Genomic DNA, 25,207 nt, shown 5'->3' on the forward strand with positions numbered 1-25,207 from the left:
ACATGTGTGGCACTTTTTTGCACCCTAACTGCGCTAAAGGGCCCCATTTTAGAAAGAAGACACCCCAAGGTATTCCGTACGGAGTATGGTGAGTTCATAGAAGATTTTATTTTTTGTCAAAAGTTAGCGGAAATTGATTTTAATTGTGTTTTTTCACAAAGTGTCATTTTCCGCTAACTTTTGACAAAAAATAAAATCTTCTATGAACTCACCATACTCCTAACGGAATACCTTGGGGTGTCTTCTTTCTAAAATGGGGTCATTTGTGGGGTTCCTATACTGCCCTGGCATTTTAGGGGCCCTAAACCGTGAGGAGTAGTCTTGAAACGAAATTTCTCAAAATGACCTGTGAAATCCTAAAGGTACTCATTGGACTTTGGGCCCCTTAGCGCAGTTAGGGTGCAAAAAAGTGCCACACATGTGGTATCGCCGTACTCAGGAGAAGTAGTATAATGTGTTTTGTGGTGTATTTTTACACATACCCATGCTGAGTAGGAGAAATATCTCTGTAAATGGACAATTGTGTGTAAAAAAAATTAACAAATTGTCATTCACAGAGATATTTCTCCCACCCAGCATGGGTATGTGTAAAAATACACCCCAAAACACATTATACTACTTCTCCTGAGTACGGCAATACCACATGTGTGGCACTTTTTTGCAGCCTAACTGCGCTAAGGGGTCCAAAGTCCAATGAGCACCTTTAGGCTTTACAGGGGTGCTTACAATTTAGCACCCCCCAAAATGTCAGGACAGTAAACACACCCCACAAATGACCCCATTTTGGAAAGTAGACCCTTCAAGGTATTCAGAGAGGGGCATGGTGAGTCCGTGACAGATTTCATTTTTTTTTGTCGCAAGTTAGAAGAAATGGAAACTTTTTTTTTTTTTTCTCACAAAGTGTCATTTTCCGCTTACTTGTGACAAAAAATAATATCTTCTATGAACTCACTATGCCTCTCAGTGAATACTTTGGGATGTCTTCTTTCCAAAATGGGGTCATTTGGGGGGTATTTATACTATCCTGGAATTCTAGCCCCTCATGAAACATGACAGGGGGTCCGAAAAGTCAGAGATGCTTGAAAATGGGAAAATTCACTTTTTGCACCATAGTTTGTAAACGCTATAACTTTTACCCAAACCAATAAATATACACTGAATGGGTTTTTTTTTTTAATCAAAAACATGTTTGTCCACATTTTTCGCGCTGCATGTATACAGAAATTTTACTTTATTTGAAAAATGTCAGCACAGAAAGTTAAAAAAATCATTTTTTTGCCAAAATTCATGTCTTTTTTGATGAATATAATAAAAAGTAAAAATCGCAGGAGCAATCAAATAGCACCAAAAGAAAGCTTTATTAGTGACAAGAAAAGGAGCCAAAATTCATTTAGGTGGTAGGTTGTATAAACCGTGAAAGCTGCAGTGGTCTGAATGGAAAAAAAGTGGCCGGTCCTTAAGGGGTAGAAAGCCCTAGGTCCTCAAGTGGTTTAAGTACACGCTGACTGGCAGCAGTACAGTGGCAGTACAGAAATGCTATACAGTGGTGGGTGAGCGGTGTACCACTATTGCCAGCAGCGACACAGAGCACAATGCTATACAGTGGCGGGTGAGCGGTGTACTACTGTTCCCAGCAGACACAGAGTGGCAGTAAACACAATGCTATATAGTGTGGCTGAGCCGTGTACACACAGTGGCAGTAAACAATGCTATATAGTCTGGCTGAGCGGTGTACACACAGTGGCAGTAAACACAATGCTATATAGTCTGGCTGAGCCGTGTACACACAGTGGCAGTACACACAATGCTATATAGTCTGGCTGAGCGGTGTACACACAGTGGCAGTAAACAATGCTATATAGTCTGGCTGAGCGGTGTACACACAGTGGCAGTACACACAATGCTATATAGTCTGGCTGAGCGGTGTACACACAGTGGCAGTACACACAATGCTATATAGTCTGGCTGAGCGGTGTACACAGAGTGGCAATACACACAATGCTATATAGTCTGGCTGAGCGGTGTACACACAGTGGCAGTACACACAATGCTATATAGTCTGGCTGAGCGGTGTACACACAGTGGCAGTAAACAATGCTATATAGTCTGGCTGAGCGGTGTACACACAGTGGCAGTACACACAATGCTATATAGTCTGGCTGAGCGGTGTACACAGAGTGGCAGTACACACAATGCTATATAGTCTGGCTGAGCCGTGTACACACAGTGGCAGTACACACAATGCTATATAGTCTGGCTGAGCGGTGTACACACAGTGGCAGTACACACAATGCTATATAGTCTGGCTGAGCGGTGTACACAGAGTGGCAGTACACACAATGCTATATAGTCTGGCTGAGCGGTGTATACAGAGTGGCAGTAAACAATGCTATATAGTCTGGCTGAGCGGTGTACACACAGTGGCAGTACACACAATGCTATATAGTCTGGCTGAGCGGTGTACACACAGTGGCAGTACACACAATGCTATATAGTCTGGCTGAGCGGTGTACACACAGTGGCAGTATACACAATGCTATATAGTCTGGCTGAGCGGTGTACACAGAGTGGCAGTAAACAATGCTATATAGTCTGGCTGAGCGGTGTACACACAGTGGCAGTACACACAATGCTATATAGTCTGGCTGAGCGGTGTACACAGAGTGGCAGTAAACAATGCTGTATAGTCTGGCTGAGCGGTGTACACAGAGTGGCAGTACACACAATGCTATATAGTCTGGCTGAACGGTGTACACACAGTGGCAGTACACACAATGCTATATAGTCTGGCTGAGCGGTGTACACACAGTGCCAGTAAACAATGCTATATAGTCTGGCTGAGCGGTGTACACTCAGTGGCAGTACACACAATGCTATATAGTCTGGCTGAGCCGTGTACACACAGTGGCAGTACACACAATGCTATATAGTCTGGCTGAGCCGTGTACACACAGTGGCAGTACACACAATGCTATATAGTCTGGCTGAGCGGTGTACACACAGTGGCAGTAAACAATGCTATATAGTCTGGCTGAGCGGTGTACACACAGTGGCAGTACACACAATGCTATATAGTCTGGCTGAGCGGTGTACACACAGTGGCAGTACACACAATGCTATATAGTCTGGCTGAGCGGTGTACACAGAGTGGCAGTACACACAATGCTATATAGTCTGGCTGAGCGGTGTACACACAGTGGCAGTAAACAATGCTATATAGTCTGGCTGAGTGGTGTACACACAGTGGCAGTACACACAATGCTATATAGTCTGGCTGAGCGGTGTACACACAGTGGCAGTAAACAATGCTATATAGTCTGGCTGAGTGGTGTACACACAGTGGCAGTACACACAATGCTATATAGTCTGGCTGAGCGGTGTACACAGAGTGGCAGTACACACAATGTTATATAGTCTGTCTGAGCCGTGTACACACAGTGGCAGTAAACAATGCTATATATAGCGTGGCTGAGCGAGGTACACAGTGGCAGTACACACAATGCTATATAGTGTGGCTGAGCGAGCGGTGTACTACTGTTCCCAGCAGCGACACACAATGACTGGGGGGACCCTGGCTAGCGTGGCTGGAGCGCGAACTACCCTGCCTGCCTACCCAAAGCTAAACCCACAGACAAATGGCGGAGATATGACGTGGTTCGGGTATTTATTTACCCGAACCACGTGACCGTTCGGCCAATCAGAGCGCGTTCGGGCCGAACCACGTGACCCGTTTGGCCAATTACAGCGCGTTCGGGGTCCGAACCACGTGACCCGTTCGGCCAATCACAGCGCTAGCCGAACGTTCGGGGAACGTTCGGCCATGCGCTCTTAGTTCGGCCATGTGGCCGAACTGTTTGGCCGAGCACCATCAGGTGTTCGGCCGAACTCTAACATCACCCGAACAGGGTGATGTTCTGCAGAACCCGAACAGTGGCGAACACTGTTCGCCCAACACTACTGGACTCCAGACTGGGTGGTGAAAGGGGGCAGTACGGGTGCGGCGGAATCAGGGGAATGCCAATCAGGATTTGCCAGCACCTCTGGTAAACTAGGAGTAGTACGGGCCCGTCTTGTTGGTGGCTGTGACTGGGATCTTACTGCACGTGCCACCGAACCAGTTTCAACTTCCATGCTGGTGCTCGCCACTTCACCAGGGTATAAGGAAGCACTGGTGCTAAGTCCAGGAGATGCTGTGCTGCTGGTGCCTGCCCCACCATGAAATCTCAGACCAGCACTAGCACCACTCTGCTGCCCTTGAGGCTGATCCTGTGGTCCAACGACATGGGGTGTGGTACACCTGGCTCTAGCCGGGACCTCAACCTCGTCATCGCTATCGGTCAGTGAGCCATTGCTCTCTACAGGTTCAAACTCTAACCCAGAAGATTCGTCGAATGAGGCGTCCCAATCGTCCTCATCCGACTGGGCCATGTACCTAAACACCTCATCATCGGAATACCCCTTTCTTGCCATGGTGGACTGCTAAATTTAGGGGGTATTCCTCTGAGACTACCCAGAAAAAAGAGCACCTACCTAGCAAAAGGGATTACTTGAGGAGCAGAAAGCTGTGGTCACTGAGTTTTGATTAAAAAAAAATCAAAACTGATCATTACAGTGCCACAGCTATTGTACAGTGTTTTTTGCAGTGATCAGAAAAAAAATTCTGTCACTGCGGAGGGGCGGGCTGAACGCAAGTGCAGGCGAACGATCAAGCCTGATCGGGCAAACACTGCGTTTTTTAGTGGATCTCAGTGACCCTAATAGATCTGACTGCGTTCAGTAATGATCATGTGAGAAAACGCGGAAAAGCCGCCGCGTGTACTGATTGCAAGGCGGCTGGCTCCGCGTCCAGCACGGTGGTTTGTACGCAGCAGCATGCGTCTAATACTGTGATAGATCGCGGGAAAACCTGCGCATGTACTGGCAGCAAACAAAGCTGTTTCCGCGTCCAACGCGGCGGTTTGCACGCAGCGGCGTGCGTCTGGTGTGGCTGGGTCTGTTAGTGCACCTGGATGGAGAACTACGTGCGCGAGCCAGAAGTCAGGACCTTTATGCCAGCAGGAGATGGATCAGCTGATCAGGACGATCAGCTGATTCCTGCTGGACTCCTGATTGGCTGAGTGGCTCGGGCGGGGCGGCAGAGTCCTGCAACTATTTATACAGCTTGCTTGCCAGTTGCTGGTTGTCTGCCATTGCGAACACTTACGTGGAAGCATTCAGACCATAGTCAGATCCTACAGTGTGTTTGAACCAGGAGGACCTGGGAATTCACACTGAGCCAGATTACTTTTGTTTATCATTGTATTATTATCCAGACTAGTTCCAGGGTGCTGAGACCACGGACCTCGCACCCAAGACTAGGGAACTGTATTGTCATTTGTGTTATACTCCAGACTAGTTCCAGGGTGCTGAGACCACGGACCTCGCACCCAAGACTAGGGAATCGTATTATCATTTGTGTTATACTCCAGACTAGTTCCAGGGTGCTGAGGCCACGGACATCGCACCCAAGACTAGGGAATCGTATTATCATTTGTGTTATACTCCAGACTAGTTCCAGGGTGCTGAGACCACGGACCTCGCACCCAAGACTAGGGAATTGCATTATCATTTGTGTTAGTCTCCAGACCTGCTTGTGACGCCCATCTTCCAGGGGTCACTAGCCACCGGGTCTGCTTGCTATTCAGCCTGACTCCGCCCCTTGGGGAGTCTCAGGCTGCTGGAGGGTTCCTGTACTCTCAACAGCAGTATTGCTCATACTGCCTGCAATCACCTGTTCACAGGTGCATTACTCAAAGTATTACTGTTACACCAAACACTCACATACCCTAGGTGTCCAGAGGTTAGCAATATATCTGTATTATCAGTGATTCTGCAGATCATCAATAATCGGGTATATATCTGCATTCTTGGTGATACTGCAGATCACCAATAATCAGATTCTCTCTGAGTGCTGACACCAATCGTTACAGATCACTTACAGATACTATATAGTACCAATGTTGATTAGCGACAGTGATGATGCTAATTAGTGACTGTGGTGCAGTGGGCTGAGCACTGACACTAACAAAGGGGCCTAGCTAACTGGCCTAACCGCTAACACTAGTGATACTAAAAAAGTGACAGTTTTCACTGATCACTGTTTTTAGATCAGTAGGATAGTGACAGGGGGGTGATCTGGTGTGTGTGTGTGTGGGGGGGGGGGGGGGTGGCGAGTGGGGAATCAGAGGCAATCAGAAACAATCACAGGACAATCAAAGCCTATCACGGGACAATCAAAGCCAATCACAGGCCAATCAAAGCCAATCACAGGCCAATCACAGGGCAATCACAGAGCAATCTAATGAAGTGACGTCAGCCGCTAGAGCGAGAAGTCTGCGATGGAACGCACGGAAGAAGGTATGTATCTGCACGCCGCTGCCTGCTGCCCACACACTGTAGCTAGCTGGAGGGAAGCGCAGAGGGGAGAGCCCCGAGGTGAGGGGGGGAACTTCCCCTCTCCCCGCCGACTGTGGCCAAGGCTTTCCCCTCATGCTGCCACCCCTCCAGCCCTCACAAAACGGCCCCGAGCGGGCCCCCAGGGGGCCCGGGAAGGGGGGGGGGGGGGCCCGCCCGCGGGCGCAGGGGCTGCAGAGCCTATTGTTACGCCACTGTCAGGCAGAGTGATTTATTATAATGGATCCCAAGTATGCACAGAGGTTAGTAGAGGAAGGAAGTTGACTTTGTACAATCTATTAGTTTTGTTCGGAAGATTGTTGCCTAAATAAGGAATAGGTTTCTTAGCCCAATGGAACGGGAATGCAATAGATATTTGTTGTTTAATGCACTGTGATAAGTTTATTCCTAGCATTAGTGATTTTTTGCTGATTAGTTGTTTAGAGTGTCTGTTATATGTTGAAGGGAGTTGAGAGGATCAGTTGCAGTGATAAAGATCATCATAAGTGAATAGTCCTATTTTGTGAGAATTACCTTATATACTCGCGTATAAGCCTTATTTTTCAGCAGAAGAAAAATTGGCTGAAAAGTTACCCCTTGGCTTATTTACCAAGTCAGTTGAGCAAAATGGATGGTAAAGCTGGTTTGTTAATGGCAGAGGAGCATAAGGATCATGCACTAGTGATCCTGCTCTTGCCAGCTGGCTCCCTGCTGTGTCCGTGCCCCAATACCCTGCAACATGGTGTGCAGAGTGCGCTGTTTAAGACTACCTGTAAGCAACACACCAGTGGTGCAATGATCAGGGATTCTTCCTGTGTCGTAATTACTGTGTCTCATATCTGACGCCATCTAGTGGCATCTTGAGACACAGCTGTATCCTCCTTGGCACACATCTGGCTATGGGTAGAGGGGATGACGTGTACTGGGGGCACATCTGGATACTGTGGAGGGGGCTCATACATAAGTCAATCACTTTTTCCTGGTTTCTGAGAGAAAAACGGGTACCTCGGCTTATACGCGTGTCGTCTTATATGTGAGTATATATGGTACCTTAAATCTCTATGACCTCAATTCACTAAGCTTATCTCCTGTCTTTAATAACTCTTCTAGAGTTGTCACCATGGTGATAAGGCATGTAGTATTCAGGAAACATTTTACCTCAGGCAAACCTAAAGTTAACTCTTCTGTCCTCAAGTTAACTCTCCAATCCTTAAAATAACTCCAGAGTTAAAGACAGGCTGTTTATTATCTGCATGTGAAAATAACTACAAAGGAGGTAAATTAACTACAGAGGAGGTAAAATAACTACAGAGGTGGTAACTTAACTACAGAGGAGGTAATTTAAGGAATGAAGAGATAAGATAACTCTCTCTTATGTGGAGGTAAGTTTTCTCTTGCTTTTTTATCTCCAGCATGATCTTAGTGAATTGAGGCCTATGCCTTGAATTTTGTTGTAGGTTCTAATTGATTCAGCCAGGGTTTTGTAAGAGTGAAAATGAGTGGTGATATGGGGAAATCGTTGGAGATTTGTAGCCCCGGCAGTACGTATAAAGCAGCTTACTAAGTGCCAACAGCAGGGGTAACATGTGCATCAAGTGCGCAAAGATCTTCAATCAGATTCCTGCAGGATATTGGCATGGGACTCTGAGAATATTAGCGTGGGGTCATTAAAGGTAAGGATTTACTACTGTAATAAAGACAAATATTTTTGTAGTTTTATTTTACTTTTTAATTCTTTGTAGAAAGGGACAGGGGTACATAAATACCCATATACTTATTTCACCTGTGGGTGAGTATCTGCAGGTCCTTCACTTCCATTCCTTTTGATAACACATCACCTGTACTGTAGTCCCTGAGTCAGTAATGCAAGAAAAGAGAATTGCAGGGAGCTACACTTACATTAAAATTAGCAAAAGTTACGTGTGGCCACTGATACTTTTAGCACATGACAGACCAGGATGTGCCACAGACTGTGAGTGGCAGTGTATGAATCTCTGTACTGTGGAGCCTTGGGTTTTCAGTGTGTAGAAGCAAGTAAGCACTTAGCAGACTCATAGGAGGGTCACGAGTGGCGGAGAGGGTAAGCCAAGACTTGTGTTTTTACATTGAGTACCTTATGCTCCTGTCCTGTTTTGGCTGCTTGGTGTAAATTGTCTAACAGGTCAGCATTCTTCCCCACCGCACCAGAGAGGGTGGTAGGACAAAAATTCTTTAGTGTTTCAGTCAATCTAGGGTGGAACGAGTTGCTTTTAAGAAATGTGTTGTTTCAAGACTTTGATGCTCAGGATTTTGCCCGGAGCACAGCGTTTGTGGAACATTGTTGCAGTGTTATTGACCACTTCAGGACACAGTATCTCTGCCCCTTAAAAACTTAGGGAGACTTTTTTGTAAATTAAGGAAAAAAAAAAAAGGAGCTGTGAGTGATCACTGTGATTGGCTCACAGTGATCACAAGGTTAGGAGCCAGACAGAGATATGGAGCTCTGCTGTCATGGTGACAGCAGAGCATGTGGCCTACAGTATTAAAGCAGACAAGAAGTTGAAATTTAGGGTATGCCCTGGCAGAAACAAGCAACGACAAACAAAATGTGGGTATTACTGGCAGCTATAGACTTTTACAGCCAGAAGCCTTTTCTAGTGGCAGGGGAACGTTCCTGTCAAGCCAAGCCATTTACTTTGCACGTTTGGGTGACTTTTTGAAGTAAGAAGTTTTTATAGCGGTGGGAGAGCTGATACAATAACTGGTTCAATATGTATTTTGTTTTTCAAATTGCTATGGGAGTGTACAGACCCCAAGTCTTTTACAGTGGATAGGGACACTAAATTAATTGCCTTTGAGAATAGAGTGACTATTACTGATTACTGGAGCTTTGTGATCACAAGCTGGGATCCCTGACTGCAGACCCATTCAACAAACTCTTGTTCAGTGATGAACCCACAGCCATTCCAGGCCTAATGGTCTTCTCCTTCAGGGCCTGTTTCCCCTTGTGTGGTGTGAATTAGTTGCGGAAAACGCGAAAATGAATTTGCATGCAGATGCAAATTCGTACACAAATTTTAACGCAAATTTGCTTATGTTTTCGCGTTTGTTAGTAAGTATGCAAATTTAACCATGTCAGTGCCTGTGTGCTTTTACATTGATTTTATGCGAAAACGTATGTGAATTTGCATGGAAAATTCGCATAGCGAAAACGCATGAAAATTCCCTATTTATTACATTGTATGCGAATCGCACACCGCCTTACGGTGTGCGAATTCTGATGGCTCTGCTGTGCAGATGTTTCCTGCACAGAAAAACACTCGGTTTTCCTGACAAGTGGAAACGGGCTAATTAAGTTGTATTAGTTATGCAAATCTGCGTGCAGAAAACGCATGCATATTTGCGATAGTAGAAACGGGCCCTCAGTAGAGATGTAGCGAACGGTTCGCCGGCGAACGGTTCCAGGCGAACTTTGGGGGTTCGCGTTCGCCTGCACCAGGCGAACCTTTGCGGAAGTTCAATTCGCCCCATAATGCACTATGAGGGTCAACTTTGACCCTCTGCATCACAGTCAGCAGGCACATTGTAGCCATTCAGGCTACAGTAAGCCCTGGAGCCCCAACCCCCCTTATATAAGGCAGGCTGCGGCGGCCATTAGCCTCACTCGTGTGCCTGCTAGAGACAGAGTAGGGACAGCTGCTGCAGACTTGTTCTTCTAGGGACAGATTAGTTAGGTTCTTGACTGCTTAGCTTGCTCCAAGCTGATTATTATTGCTTTTATAGCACCCCTGACCCCTCAACAGTTCTTTTCAGAGCTCATCCTGTACTTCCTGTACTTTTTTTTTTTTTTACACTGTGTCAAACTGACACTTTTGTTGCATGCACAGCCTTGCTAATTCATAGTGTGTGTGCCACTGCCAGCAGCCCAGCACATTCAGTGACTACCTGTGTGTGTGACAGGGAGCTGCACATTGTACTACCCAGTACTGCATATACCCAGTACTTGTTGTGTTTACTTAACCCACCTCATCACTGCATATACCTAGCTTTGTGTTCAGTGAACCCAGCTCACTGCATCTAACTACCTGTTGTTTTGAGTGAACCCACCTCACTGCATCTAAGTACCTTTACTGTTCAGTGAACCCAGCTCACTGCATCTAACTACCTGTTGTGTTGAGTGAACATACCTCACTGCATCTAAGAACCTTTACTGTTCAGTGAACCCAGCTCACTGCATCTAACTACCTGTTGTGTTGAGTGAACCTAGCTCACTGCATCTAACTACCTGTTGTGTTGCGTGAACCCACCTCACTGCATCTAAGTACCTTTACTGTTCAGTGAACCCAGCTCACTGCATCTAACTACCTGTTGTGTTGCGTGAACTCACCTCACTGCATCTAAGTACCTTTACTGTTCAGTGAACCCAGCTCACTGCATCTTACTACCTGTTGTGTTCAGTGAACCCAGCTCACTGCATCTAACTACCAGTTGTGTTGCGTGAACCCACCTCACTGCATCTAAGTACCTTTACTGTTCAGTGAACCCAGCTCACTGCATCTAACTACCTGTTGTGTTGAGTGAACCCAGCTCACTGCATCTAACTACCTGTTGTGTTCAGTGAACCCAGTTCACTGCATCTGAGTGAACCCAGCTCACTGCATATACCTGATGGACAAAATGGACAAACCAGGTAGAGGAAGAGGTAGAGGCAGACCCAGAGAAAGGCCACCAGGCACCAGCAGGTCTGTGCGAGGTGGTGTTGCTGTGATTTCGTGCGGACCTGGCCCAAAATACAGTGCTCAGAAGAAGGCACGTGCCATCACTTCCCAAGATCAGGACGTGCTTGACTATTTAACACAAAACACCTCATCTCCCGCAGCCACCAGCGCTACAACAAGCACCACATCCGCTGCATTTGACACTTTGCAGGAGTTATTTGGTGGTGGTGGTGAAATCACTGATTCACAGCCACTACTGCAACAACAAGAAGAAGGCGCAGGTACACCACCTCATACGTCTGAGTTAGATGGCGATAGTATGGACGTAACGTGTAATGAGGGGGATGATGAGCCACCTGAAGTTGGTGCAGTTGAGGAAGTGTCTGAGGAAAGCAAAGCTGGGCAGGAGGATTATGATGACGATTACACGGATACCACATATGTTCCCGGTAAAGGAGATGACAGTTCAGAGGGGGAGTCAGAGAGGAGTAGGAGGAGACGACTCCATGATAGAGGCAGAGGGAGCTTGTCCCCAGAAACAGCTGGGGGCAGTGTCCGGCACCATGTATCGCCAGCTATGGCCAGCCAGCCAACATGCCCTTCAACGTCAGCTGCTGATGCCACCGTAGCGCCATCACCCCAGGGGGGCTCAGCGGTTTGGAAATTTTTTAATGTGTGTGTCTCAGATCGGAGCAAAGCCATCTGTTGTCTCTGCCAGGAAAAATTGAGCCGTGGAAAGGCCAACTCTCATGTAGGGACAAGTGCCTTACGAAGGCACCTGGAGAGAAGGCACAAACAGCTATGGCAAGAACACCTGAGGAAAAGCAGCACCCAGAAGACAAGCCACCCTCCTTCTCCTCTTCCTCCTTCAGGTGCATCGTCTTCATCCACTTTCTCCCTTGCACCTTCACAGCCACCCTCCTCCACACCGCCTCTTCCCTTGAGCGATTCCTTCTCCTCTGCCCACAGCAGTACCCAGCTGTCCGTAAAGGAAGTATTTGAGCGTAAGAAGCAAATGTCTGCCAGTCACCCTTTTGCCCGGCGTCTGACAGCTGACGTGGCGGAACTATTAGCTCGCCAGCTATTACCGTACAAGCTGGTGGAGTCGGAGGCTTTCCGTAAGTTTGTGGCCATTGGTACACCACAGTGGAAGATACCAGGCCGCAATTATTTTTCACAAAAGGCCATACCCAAACTGTACCGTGCAGTTGAGAGTCATCATGGTGTCGTCATCTCTGGCACACAGCGTTGGGTCAAGGGTCCATCTGACCACGGATGCCTGGTCTGCCAAGCACGGGCAGGGCCACTACATTACATACACAGCCCATTGGGTCAACCTGGTGACCGATGGCAGCAAGCAGGGAGTACGTGGCTGCGCAGTGGACCGACTTGTCACACCTCCATGGCTTGCAGGCAGGCCTCCAGCCACCTCCTCTCCACCTGCTACCACCTCTTCGCTGTCGTCATCCTCCTCCTCCTCCTTGGCTGGTGCCGCAATCTCCTCTCCAGCTACACAGCCCCAGCACCCCAGGGCCTATGCTGCATGCCAGGTACGACGGTGTCACGCAGTGTTAGACATGTCTTGCCTGAAAGCGGAGAGTCACACTGGAGCAGCTCTCCTGGCTTCTCTTAACAAACAGGTGGAGCAATGGCTGACCCCGCACAAGCTTGAGATCGGCAACGTGGTGTGTGACAACGGCAGCAATCTCATTGCTGCATTGAATTTGGGAAAGCTGACACACATACCCTGCATGGCACATGTGCTGAATCTGGTCGTGCAAAGATTTGTGTCCAAGTACCCAGGCTTAGAGGACGTCCTGAAGCAGGCCAGGAAGTTGTGTGGGCATTTCAGGGGCTCTTACAAGGCCATGGCACGCTTTGCGGACATTCAGCGTAGAAACAACTTGCCGGTGAGACGCCTGATTTGCGATAGCCCGACTCGCTGGAATTCCACCCTGCTGATGTTCTCTCGCCTGCTAGACCAGGAGAAAGCCGTCACCCAGTACCTGTATCATTACAGTACAAGGACACAATCTGGGAGGATGGGGATGTTGTGGCCCAACAACTGGACACTGATGCGAAATGCATGCAGGGTCATGGAGCCCTTTGAGGAGGTGACCAAACTGGTGAGTCGCGATGAGGGCACCATCAGCGACTTGATCCCCTACGCCTACTTCCTGGAGCATGCCGTGCGTAGAGTGGTGGATACAGCTGTGGAGGAGCGTGAACAAGAACAGTTACGGCAGCAGGAGTCGTGGGAGCGACTTACATCCGAACCCGATGTTTCCACAACACCTGCGGCAGCACAGAGGGGGAGGAGGAGGAGGAGGAAGAAGAGGAGTCGTGTGGGGAAGGAGAGGAGGCAGACTCTGATGATGGTGATGATGAGGAAGGTGTTTCTGTGGAGGAGGAAGAGGCGGCGGAAGGAGAACAACCGCGGCAGCAGTCACAGGGGGCTTCTGCTGCTCCACGTTCCCGTGGTATTGTTCGTGGCTGGGGGGAGGAAGAAGAGTTGCGTCCCATCACTGAGGAAGAGCAAGAGGAGTTGGAGAGTACGTCTGCATCCAGCTTTGTGCAGATGTCCTCTTTCATGTTGTCCAGCCTGTTGAGGGACCCCCGTATCAAAAAACTCAAGGCGAATGACCTGTACTGGGTGGCCACGCTACTAGACAAAGTGGCGGACCTGTTACCAACTCAACATAAGGCAGAAAGGATGCAGCACTTGCAGAACAAGCTGTCGATGATGCTTTACAATGCGTTTAAGGGTGATGTGGCTGCACAACGCAATCAAGATACCACTGGCAGTAACCCTCCTCCGCCCAAGTCCATGCAGGCAAGTACAGGACGCTCCAGCGATCTCAGGGTGATGTCGGACATGCGGCCGTTCTTTAGTCCAACTCCTCGCCATAGTCCTTCCGGATCCACCCTCCACCAACGCCTGGACCGGCAGGTGGCCGACTACCTGGCCTTGAGTGTGGATGTAGACACTACGAAAAGCGACGATGAACCCTTGGACTACTGGTTGCGCAGGCTTGACCTGTGGCCAGAGCTGTCCCAATTTGCGATACAACTTCTCTCTTGCCCTGCCGCAAGCGTCCTGTCAGAAAGGACCTTCAGTGCAGCTGGAGGCATAGTTACTGAGAAGAGAAGTCGCCTAAGTCACGACAGTGTTCAGTACCTGACCTTTATCAAAATGAATGAGGAATGGATCACGGAGGGCTACTGCACGACAGAAGACTAAGTCAGTCCCCACACACAGCATCTCTGCCTGCAGGCCGCTTGACTGCCTTCTCCGCCACCACCAACAGGGTCCAGGACTCTAGGCGGATTCCTGAATTTTTAAGGCCGCTGCTAGCAGCGGCCGCTACACTAATTTTTCTGGTGCGTGTACATGCCTGCCTAATTTTTCTGGCTGCACTGCGGGCGGCTGCAACAAAAAAACAAAAGGCATGTACATGTGCCCATCCCCCTTTGTGATCATTACCTTGCCGCGGTGAAGGGGCTTGCGTATCACAATGAAGCAATGACCGCCGGCTATTTGAGTGTCTTGGGTGGGGGTGGCACACAAAAGATAATAAGGTCGTTGCTTCATTGTGGTCAGACCAAATTTGATCAGCTGAACAGTCACTGTTGTTCTATCATTGAGCTACCACAGCCCGGCGACCATATGGGCTTGAAAAACGCCACGGCCTACACTCTGGCCACGGTGTGCACCAGTCCAGCACGGCCGTCACTACGCAAACAGCTGTTTGCGGTGCGTTACACAGTGAGTTTGGTGTGTCAGTGTGAAGCAGAACTCTAATTACACTCCCTGATTGATGTATACCCATGCAAGATGTTTGAAAGCACTTTAGGCCTGCAATTTAGCATTCAATGTGATTTCTGCCCTTAAAACGCTACTTTGCGTCAAATCCAGATTTTTCCCTGGGACTTTGGGCATGTATCCCACTCCGCCATGCCCCCCTCCAGGTGTTAGACCCCTTGAAACATCTTTTCCATCACTTTTGTGGCCAGCATATTTTTTTCTATTTTTCAAAGTTCGCCTCCCCATTGAAGTCTATTGTGGTTTCGCAAACTTTTCCGCGAACCGAACCTTCCGCGAAGGTTCGCGAACCCGGTTCGCAAACCAAAAATCGGAGGTTCGCGACATCTCTAGCCCTCAGAGTTAAAATCTAGTATTTACCCTTCGCACACTCACATGCAAATGTTCAAACAATTGCATTCACAGATTCACTCATCCAGGCACAACTGTTATCCCTACAGCTAAATTAAAAGCCAGGGTTTTAGTTCACAGAAGAATGCATTCTTATGCTTAATCACCTATACTGCGCAGAAGTACCCAGGTAAACATAGGTGTCCTAACTCTGGCCCTGTAACATGCATAGTGCAGACATGCAAACACATTCATTGCATCAAACCTATCAATGGATTAGGAGCACACATCCTAACTTCCTCTCCTGGGAAAGATAGTGCATCTTACCAATCGCACAAGGGAGCTAATGTTATGTGTCCATGTGCACAATGCGCATACACCAGCATAAGCTGTCTGCATGCTGACAAACATACAGGGGAAGGGGGGAGTGCACCGAATTGGACCCTAGCCACAGGGGTCAATGATAAGAATAAACATACATATATCCAGGCACATCGCCTCTAGTTAGGACATTAAATAAATTATTAGGGAAAGGGAGGTGCTGAAGGGGGTGTGGCTAGAAAACAGCAAAAATCTATTAACCCTTCGCACACTCACATGCAAATGTTCAAACAATTGCATTCACAGATTCACTCATCCAGGCACAACTGTTATCCCTACAGCTAAATTAAAAGCCAGGGTTTTAGTTCACAGAAGAATGCATTCTTATGCTTAATCACCTATACTGCGCAGAAGTACCCAGGTAAACATAGGTGTCCTAACTCTGGCCCTGTAACATGCATAGTGCAGACATGCAAACACATTCATTGCATCAAACCTATCAATGGATTAGGAGCACACATCCTAACTTCCTCCCTTTCCCTAATAATTTATTTAATGTCCTAACTAGAGGCGATGTGCCTGGATATATGTATGTTTATTCTTATCATTGACCCCTGTGGCTAGGGTCCAATTCGGTGCACTCCCCCCTTCCCCTGTATGTTTGTCAGCATGCAGACAGCTTATGCTGGTGTATGCGCATTGTGCACATGGACACATAACATTAGCTCCCTTGTGCGATTGGTAAGATGCACTATCTTTCCCAGGAGAGGAAGTTAGGATGTGTGCTCCTAATCCATTGATAGGTTTGATGCAATGAATGTGTTTGCATGTCTGCACTATGCATGTTACAGGGCCAGAGTTAGGACACCTATGTTTACCTGGGTACTTCTGCGCAGTATAGGTGATTAAGCATAAGAATGCATTCTTCTGTGAACTAAAACCCTGGCTTTTAATTTAGCTGTAGGGATAACAGTTGTGCCTGGATGAGTGAATCTGTGAATGCAATTGTTTGAACATTTGCATGTGAGTGTGCGAAGGGTTAATAGATTTTTGCTGTTTTCTAGCCACACCCCCTTCAGCACCTCCCTTTCCCTAATAATTTATTTAATGTCCTAACTAGAGGCGATGTGCCTGGATATATGTATGTTTATTCTTATCATTGACCCCTGTGGCTAGGGTCCAATTCGGTGTACTCCCCCCTTCCCCTGTATGTTTGTCAGCATGCAGACAGCTTATGCTGGTGTATGCGCATTGTGCACATGGACACATAACATTAGCTCCCTTGTGCGATTGGTAAGATGCACTATCTTTCCCAGGAGAGGAAGTTAGGATGTGTGCTCCTAATCCATTGATAGGTTTGATGCAATGAATGTGTTTGCATGTCTGCACTATGCATGTTACAGGGCCAGAGTTAGGACACCTATGTTTACCTGGGTACTTCTGCGCAGTATAGGTGATTAAGCATAAGAATGCATTCTTCTGTGAACTAAAACCCTGGCTTTTAATTTAGCTGTAGGGATAACAGTTGTGCCTGGATGAGTGAATCTGTGAATGCAATTGTTTGAACATTTGCATGTGAGTGTGCGAAGGGTTAATAGATTCTTGCTGTTTTCTAGCCACACCCCCTTCAGCACCTCCCTTTCCCTAATAATTTATTTAATGTCCTAACTAGAGGCGATGTGCCTGGATATATGTATGTTTAGCCCTCAGAGTTGACTGCCTAGACCACATTCACATGCACAACAAATATTTGAAAGTAATATACGGTAAGCACCATAACTTTAAAGTGATGTTAAATATGGTAACGGGTAGAAAGAGGCACCCGCTGTCTACCTGCTTGCTCTACTTACTCTTTGGTGTGACTGGGCGTTGCTCCTGTGGGTTTTGGTCCGATGCAGTGGGCTGGTTGGGAGGGGCAGGAGGTGTATCTTTTCCTAATGGAAAAAAAGACAATAAATAAATAAGTGTACGAAATGAAATTAAGGTCCCCATACTACTTCTCTTTCTTTGAGGTGGTCAATGGCATGCTAATATTTCAGGCTTGCATGCACTTTTTTTTTTAAATCTTTTTGTTTTTGCAAAAAATAAACAGGAGCAACACAACCCAGCGGACAGTGCAGGGTAAATGATAGTGACAGCTAAAACTATACAGAGGTGAATGCAATGAAGGTATATCTGAGATTCATCCATAAAAATACAAATTGCAAACATTGCAGTGAGAATGTATCCATAGGGATACATTAATAGCAGCAGCGCTTTGCTGATTGCCAGCAATTAGGGCAGGACCGGGAAGAGGCGAGAGAGGCGCCAGCCTCAGAGCGCAGTGTAGGAGGGGCACACAACTCACTCAGCTATTATTCCCCCAGTGGCGGACATACGGCCGTGCAGGCCGTGCCGCCGCACGAGGGCCCCTGAAGTTCCGCTGCTTCAGAAGCCCATTAAGTATTGCAGGTTTTTTTTTTTTTTTTTTTTTTTTATCTTTTATTTTTTTAACCTGGGGGGCCCCCGTCTCCTGTCCTCCCCCCTCACCTCGGGCCCCCCTCCCCCCTCACCTCGTACCCCCCCCCTCATGCGGCGGGAGAGCGGAAAATACAGGAAGTCTTCGGCCGGGGCTGCAGCAGACGCTAGAGGGCGGCAGCTGCCGCTTGGTCTCCAACTTGGAGACATATCGGAAACTAAGCAGCAGCTGCCTCTAGCGTCTGCTGCAGCCCTGGCCGGAGGCTTCCTGTATTTTCTGCTCTCCCGCCGGCCGCCGCGCATACCGGGAGGGGGGCCCCGAGGTGAGTGAGGGAGGATAGGAGTCGGGCCCCCCACCCGGATAGCTACCCACCCACCCGGCTACCTACCCCGCTACCTAACCACCCACCCGGCTACCTAACCACCCACCCGGCTACCTAACCACCCTGCCGGCTACCTACCCACCCACCCGGCTACCTACCCACCCGGCTACCTAGCTACCCACCCGGCTACCTAACCACCCTGCCGGCTACCTACCCGGCTACCTAGCTACCCACCCGGCTACCTAACCACCCTGCCGGCTACCTACCTACCCGGCTACCTACCCACCCACCCGGCTACCTACCCACCCGCCTACCCAGCCACCCACCAGGCTACCCACCCGGCTACCCAGCCACCCACCAGGCTACTTACCCACCCGGCTAAGGGCTACCTACCTACCCACCCGGCTGCCTACCTACCTACCCACCAGGCTACCTATCCACCCAACCACCCATGGGAGCTGCGCGCCGGATGGAGGCTGGGACAGGAGGTCTGCTGCTGCAGGTGAGTAAATGTTTTTTATTATTATTTATTTTAGCAGGTGTATGTTCTGGGCAGGTCTGCCACATGATTGCGTGTATGTTCTGGGCAGGTCTGCCACATGATTGCATGTATGTTCTGGGCAAATTTGCTACATGATTGCATGTGTTTTCTGGGCAAATCTGCCGACATGATTGCAGGTATTTTCTGGGCATATCTGCCAACATGATTGCAGGTATTTTCTGGGCATATCTGCCGACATGATTGCAGGTATTTTCTGGGCATATCTGCCGACATGATTGCACGTATTTTCTGGGCATATCTGCCGACATGATTGCACGTATTTTCTGGGCATATCTGCCGACATGATTGCACGTATTTTCTGGGCATATCTGCCGACATCATTGCACGTATTTTCTGGGCATATCTGCCGACATCATTGCACGTATTTTCTGGGCATATCTGCCGACATCATTGCACGTATTTTCTGGGCATATCTGCCGACATCATTGCACGTATTTTCTGGGCATATCTGCCGACATGATTGAATGTATTTTCTGGGCATATCTGCCGACATGATTGAATGTATTTTCTGGGCATATCTGCCGACATGATTGAATGTATTTTCTGGGCAAATCTGCTCACATTATGTGTATTTTCTTGAGAAAACCTGCACAATTATGTGAATTTTCTGGGGAAAGGGTCACCAAAACTTGGGCCCACTGTCTTTGCGTTGCACTTTTCAAGGGAACCTGAGGTGAGAATAATATTGAGGCTGCCATATTTCTCTCCTTTTAAGCAATACCAGTTGCCTGGTTGCCGTTCTGGTCCTCTGCCTCTTATTCTTTCAACCATAGACCCTGAACAAGCATGCAGCAGGTCAGGGGTTTCTGACAATATTGTCAGAACTGAGAAGATTAAGCTGCATGCTTGTTGCTGGTGTAATTCAGTTTATTACTGCAGCCAAATAGATCAGCAGGGCCGCCAGGCAACTAGTATTGTTTAAAAGGAAATAAATATGGCAGCCTCCATATCACTCTCTTTAAATTACAGTTAGCTCCGCCCTTATCCGGTCATTGCCACGCCCATTTTTTGCCGCGTCACTACGCGCCGCAGGTTCTATCCACACCCATTGTTTGTCGCTTCGCGCGCCGCAGGTTATAGCCGCACCCATTTTTTGCCGTCAGGGGGCCCACAATTGATATTTTGCACAGGGGCCCACTGCTGCCTGTGTCCGCCACTGTATTCCCCTATTGTTTTTGAAGCAGAGAGAAATAAGGAAAGGAGATACATGGCTGTGACTGCAAGCCAGATAACTAGATATTAAGGTGTTGGGGGGATAGGGGCCCTGGGGCGCCTCCTAGTGAGAGCAGGGGGAGAGCTGCTGGAAATAGAGAAAGTGTTAGCTAGGCCTTTGTTCTTGGTCCTCACTGACTTACTTGCTGTGAAAGCACCCCAAATAGCCCCTTTGAGTGCTGGTACACTGGTCTCCTGTTTGTTTGTTTGTTTGTTTGTTTTTATTGCATTTCTGTATGTGACAGTCCAGCCCACTGACATCCACAGCTGTGCACACTCCTGCTATTGTTGCCACATTAACATGCCAGCACAGTACCACTCCAGTGCATTATTTTTCACTGTATTCTGATAGTACAATTGCTTCATTTCTCTGTGTGTGACAGTCCAGCCCACTGACATCCAGAGACAAATACAAATACAAAAAACAAAACAGGCAAACGCAGAGGCAGCACCGCTCCCCCCCCCCCCCCCGCATAGGTCGTCGGGGTTGTGCTGCTGTGATTTCCTGTAGCCCTAGAATAATGCCCAGTGTTTTACAGGGTGCAATCCATCTGCTACAGCTTCCACACAGAACCTCCTTTACGCACTGCCCTCCTCCTGCTCTGATTCGGGCACTCCATTACTTACCACTCGCCCAGCGGCCACCACCACTAGCGCCACAGTCGCTTCACTTGATGTGTTAGAGGAGATATTTACCCATCAGTGTGAGGAAATGAGTAATACACAAGCATTATTGCAAGAGGATGGAGATAACAATGTTACACCTGATATGTCTCCATCAGGCGACATTACACACATGGATGTAAGGGATGATGATGATGATGTACCCACTGCTGCTTCCTTTTGTGAGGTGTCTGATACAAGTGAAGCAGTTGATGAAGACGATATGTCATGGATGTCATATGGGTTGCCCGGAAGAGGACATGAAGAAGAACAGGGGGACAGTTCAGATGGGGAGACAGAGAGAAGGAAGAGATGAGTTGGAAGCAGGGGTAGCTCATCACAAAGGAGCTAGTGGCACTCACTGTCAGACAGCATGGATCAGCACCTGGGGTCAGCCAGCCAACACGCCCTTCAACGCCTGCTGTTGCCACTACCAGAAAGCCGTTATCCCAAAGCTCACCAGTGTGGCATTTTTGTGTGTCTGCCTCTGATAACAGTGATGTCATTTACAACCTCTGCCAAAAGAAATGTAGTTGTGGGAAGTCCAACACCCACCTAAGTATAACTACTTTGCAAACACACATGATCTCCCATCGCAAACGCCTATGGGATCAACACATGAGAACAAGCAGCACACAAATTCAAAGCCACCCTCCTCCTCCTGGTCCAGCTTCTTCAGCCAAGTCAACCTCTGCTGTCTTTGTGTCCTTCGCCCCTCTCAACCACCCTCCACTCCGCCTCACACCATGAGCAGTTCCTGCTCATCAGCCCACAGTCAGGTTTATGTCAAGAAATTTTTTGAGCGTAAGAAGCCAATGTTTCAGAGTCACCCCCTTGCCCGGCATCTGACAGCTGGCTTGTCAGAGCTGTTAGTCCGCCAGCTTTTACCATACAAGGAGGTGGAGTCTAAGACCTTTAAAAAATGTGTTGCAAATGGGACACAGCAGTGGAAGGTAGAAACTTTTTCTCCAAAAGGGCAATCCCTAAGCTATACTGTAATGTGGAAAGTCAGGTCATGGCATCTCTGGAAGCACACAGTGTTGGTGCAAGAGTCCCTCTGACCACTGATACCTGGTCTGCAAAGCACCATCAGGGCAGGTATATCACTTACACTGCGCATTGGGTAAACCTGCTGATGGCTGCCAAGAATGGAATACGTGGCTCTGCAGCGGAGTTAGTGACACCACCACAATTTGCAGGCAAGCCTGCTGTCAGCTCCTCTTATCCTCCTACTCCTCCCCTATCCTCTTCACTATCCTCCTCGTCTGAGTCCTCTTCTGCCGCTGCAGCTTTCTCTACAACAACTGAACCCCTATCTCCCCAAGGCCTATTCCACATTCCAGGTAGGACGGTGTCACGCCGACTTGGGGTTGACTTCACAGTTGAAGTCACACCGGACCAGCACTCCTGGCTGCTCTGAATGCACAGGTGGATCAGTGTCTGACCCTGCGCCAACTGGAGATTGGTAAAGTGGTGTGTGACAACGGAAGCAATCTGTTGGTGGCATTGAATTTGGGCAAGTTGACACATGTGCCCTGCATGGCACATGTTTTGAATCTTATTGTACAGCGCTTAATGTGCAAGTACCCAGGCTCACAGGAGGTTCTCAAGCAGTCCAGGAAGGTGTATGAACATTTCAGGCGTTCCTACATGGCCATGGCACACTTTGCAGATATTCAGTGGCAAAACAACATGCCAGCAGTGAGGCAACTGTTTCGCAACAGCCTGACTCACTGGAATTCAAAACTCCTGATGTTTGACCGCCTGCTCCAACAACAAAAAGTCATTAACGAGTATTTGTATGACCAGTGTACTAGGACAGCCTCTTCGGAGCTGGGGATTCTGGGGGATTCTTGTGCCACGTTACTGGACACTCAGGCGCAGTGCCTGCAGGCTCATGCATCCTTTTGAGGAGGTGACAAACCTGGTCAGTCGCACCAAAGGCACCATCAGTGACCTCATCCCAAATTCTTTCTTACTGGAGCGTACCCTGCGAATGTGAGTGCTGGATCAGGCCATAGATGAGCGTGACCAGGAAGAGGAAAAGTTGTGGTCGCCATCACTATCACCAAATGCAGCCTTGTCATCACCTGTCGTACCTGTGGCAACACATATAGTGGAGCCTGAGGAGGAGTCAGAGGAGGAAAGTGGAGGTGGAAGACCAACCTGAGCAAGAATCCCAGGGGGCTTGTCCTCAACTTTTGAGGACCTTTGGTATTGTACATGGCTGGGGGAGGAGCAAACCTTCAATGACATCTATGAGGACAAGGAACGGGAGATGGCTAGCTCGGCATCCAACCTTGTGCAAATGGGATCTTTCCCAGAACGTCATTGGACAGCACCCCTGGATGAGACTTGTCTCCCTCCAAACTGTGGACAGGAACTGCAAAAGAAGATTTGCATAACAAATTGGCAGCCATATATAAGCTACAAGCTTACCCTCAGTACTTCAGTTCAGTTTCCTGTCCCGGACGGAATGCAGAGGAGAGGTCTCCAGAGTGCTATCCTTGACAGGTGTTCAGGGGCAACGTTTTTTCAGGGCTCCAGGTAGGCTGATTCAGGTGACAGTGGGAGCCCTGCAGCGTGGAGGAGGCTTCTCCGTACAAGGCAGTGGAGATATAGCGCAGGCGCGCTTTGGAGACAAGGTACTTCCGGGTCAACCCGGAAGTTGTCACGCGCAGCGTCCAGTGTGACTCCGATCAGGCGGCAGGGGGCCGCGGCGGTGATTGCGGATCAGCATCAGCTGATCCGCTAAGGTAACAATTTATATGCCGGCAAGTGCCTTAGAAGGGTAATTATGCTAAATATGCATGAGTAATTAAGCGGCAGGTGCCGCGATTGGCCTAACCTCTGAAGGGCTTATGCAAATAAGAATCATGCTAATGAGCTGAGGATTCAAGCGGCTGTTTTTCACTAAGGTGTCATGTGATGATTATTTAAATCTGTTTCCTGACTCACTCTGTTTGTCAAAAGTGAGCATGGAGGACGCTTCTGGGTCAGCTCCTGCGCAGTCTGCCAGGCCAGCCCAAGATACCTCTCTGGCAAGTACTTATGTACAGGTTGTACAGTGTATATATATATGTGTGTTTATTATATACTAGAGAGGGTGCTAATGCTTGGCTTGTTATTATGTTTTTTAGCCAGAAAAACATGAAAAGTCTGAAAAACCTGATAAATCTTCTACACAGTCTAGTAAATCTGGGAAGAAATGTGCCATTTGCTCCTCTCGTTTGTCTTCTTCTTCCTCAAAGAAGCTATGCCAAGATTGTACAAGCAAGCTAGTTAAGGATGAATCCCCAGTAATCTTTAAGGATCTGATGGGATGGATGCGGTCAGAAATGTCTTCCGCCATCAAAGAAATTAAGGATTCTGCCATTTCTGCTCAGACTGTACCTCCCAGCCCTGCTGAGATGCCTGGTCCTAGCAATGAGGCTCCAGTTATTCCTAATGTCAGTGGGTTATCTCCAATTCCTTTATCTCGTACTCCTGTGCAGGCTAGGGAAAGCAGACAGAGTGAGGTAGAAGGTTCTCAATTTTCTGATGGAGAAATTTCTGCATTAGATGAAATATCTGAGGGGGAGGAGATGGATAAAGCTGAAAAACCACAAAAGTTTGCTTTTTCCACAGAATCAATGAAGGATCTTTTAACATCCATGCATGAGACTATGGGTATTAAATCAGAACAAAAGCCCTTGTCACCCCTGGACCAGATGTATGAGGGTCTGGCGGACCCCCAATCTAGGTTCATTCCGGTCCATTCCACTCTTAAAACTATGATTAGGAAAGAGTGGCAAAATCCTGAGAAAAGGGCCTTTTGGCCAAAATCTTTATCTAAGCGTTATCCTTTTGCTCCAGATGACCAGGCCTGTTGGGGCCCTCCGCCTAAGCTAGACCCTTCCTTTTCCAGGGTTTCAAGAAAATCAGACCTTATGTTTGAGGATTTCGGAAACCTAAGGGACCCAATAGACAAAAAAATGGATAATGTTTTACGAAGGGCTTGGGAGTCTGCTTCATTAACCTTCAAGCCGGCTGTAGCATCGACAGCAGTTAGTCGATCTCTGAAGACTTGGTTGGCAGACTTACAGTATAAAATAGCTAATGGGGTTTCTAGGGAGGAGATCCTTAACGACTTTCCTAAAATTACCAATGCCTCAGATTTTATGGTTGATGCAGCAGACGATACGGTTAAATTAACAGCCCGTACCACCGCACTAGTCAATTCAGCCAGAAGAGGAGTATGGGTTAAGACATGGAATGGGGATAACGCATCAAAATCTAAACTTTGTGGTATCCCCTGTGAGGGAAATCTGCTGTTTGGGTCTAAGCTGGACGATACACTAGATCGTACGGCAGATAATAAGAAAAATTTCCCAAGAAAGCGCCCTTT

General features: G+C 48.1%; 1 protein-coding gene across 4 annotated transcripts in view; it reads right to left on the bottom strand.

Moving 5' to 3' along the window:
- The window catches only part of LOC137525521 (uncharacterized), a 476,821-nt gene that overhangs the window by 42,913 nt on the left and 408,701 nt on the right, over nt 1–25,207 (bottom strand). For 3 of the 4 annotated variants that reach the window (XM_068246643.1, XM_068246647.1, XM_068246645.1), the window contains one exon: nt 17,454–17,537. In XM_068246643.1, coding sequence (XP_068102744.1) covers nt 17,454–17,537 — 84 coding nt within the window. Of the gene's footprint in view, nt 1–17,453; nt 17,538–25,207 lie in introns of those variants that run through there. The other variant, XM_068246644.1, reaches the window with a different exon arrangement.

The sequence above is a fragment of the Hyperolius riggenbachi genome, chromosome 7, assembly GCF_040937935.1.
Source record: "Hyperolius riggenbachi isolate aHypRig1 chromosome 7, aHypRig1.pri, whole genome shotgun sequence".
Lineage (NCBI taxonomy): Eukaryota > Metazoa > Chordata > Amphibia > Anura > Hyperoliidae > Hyperolius > Hyperolius riggenbachi.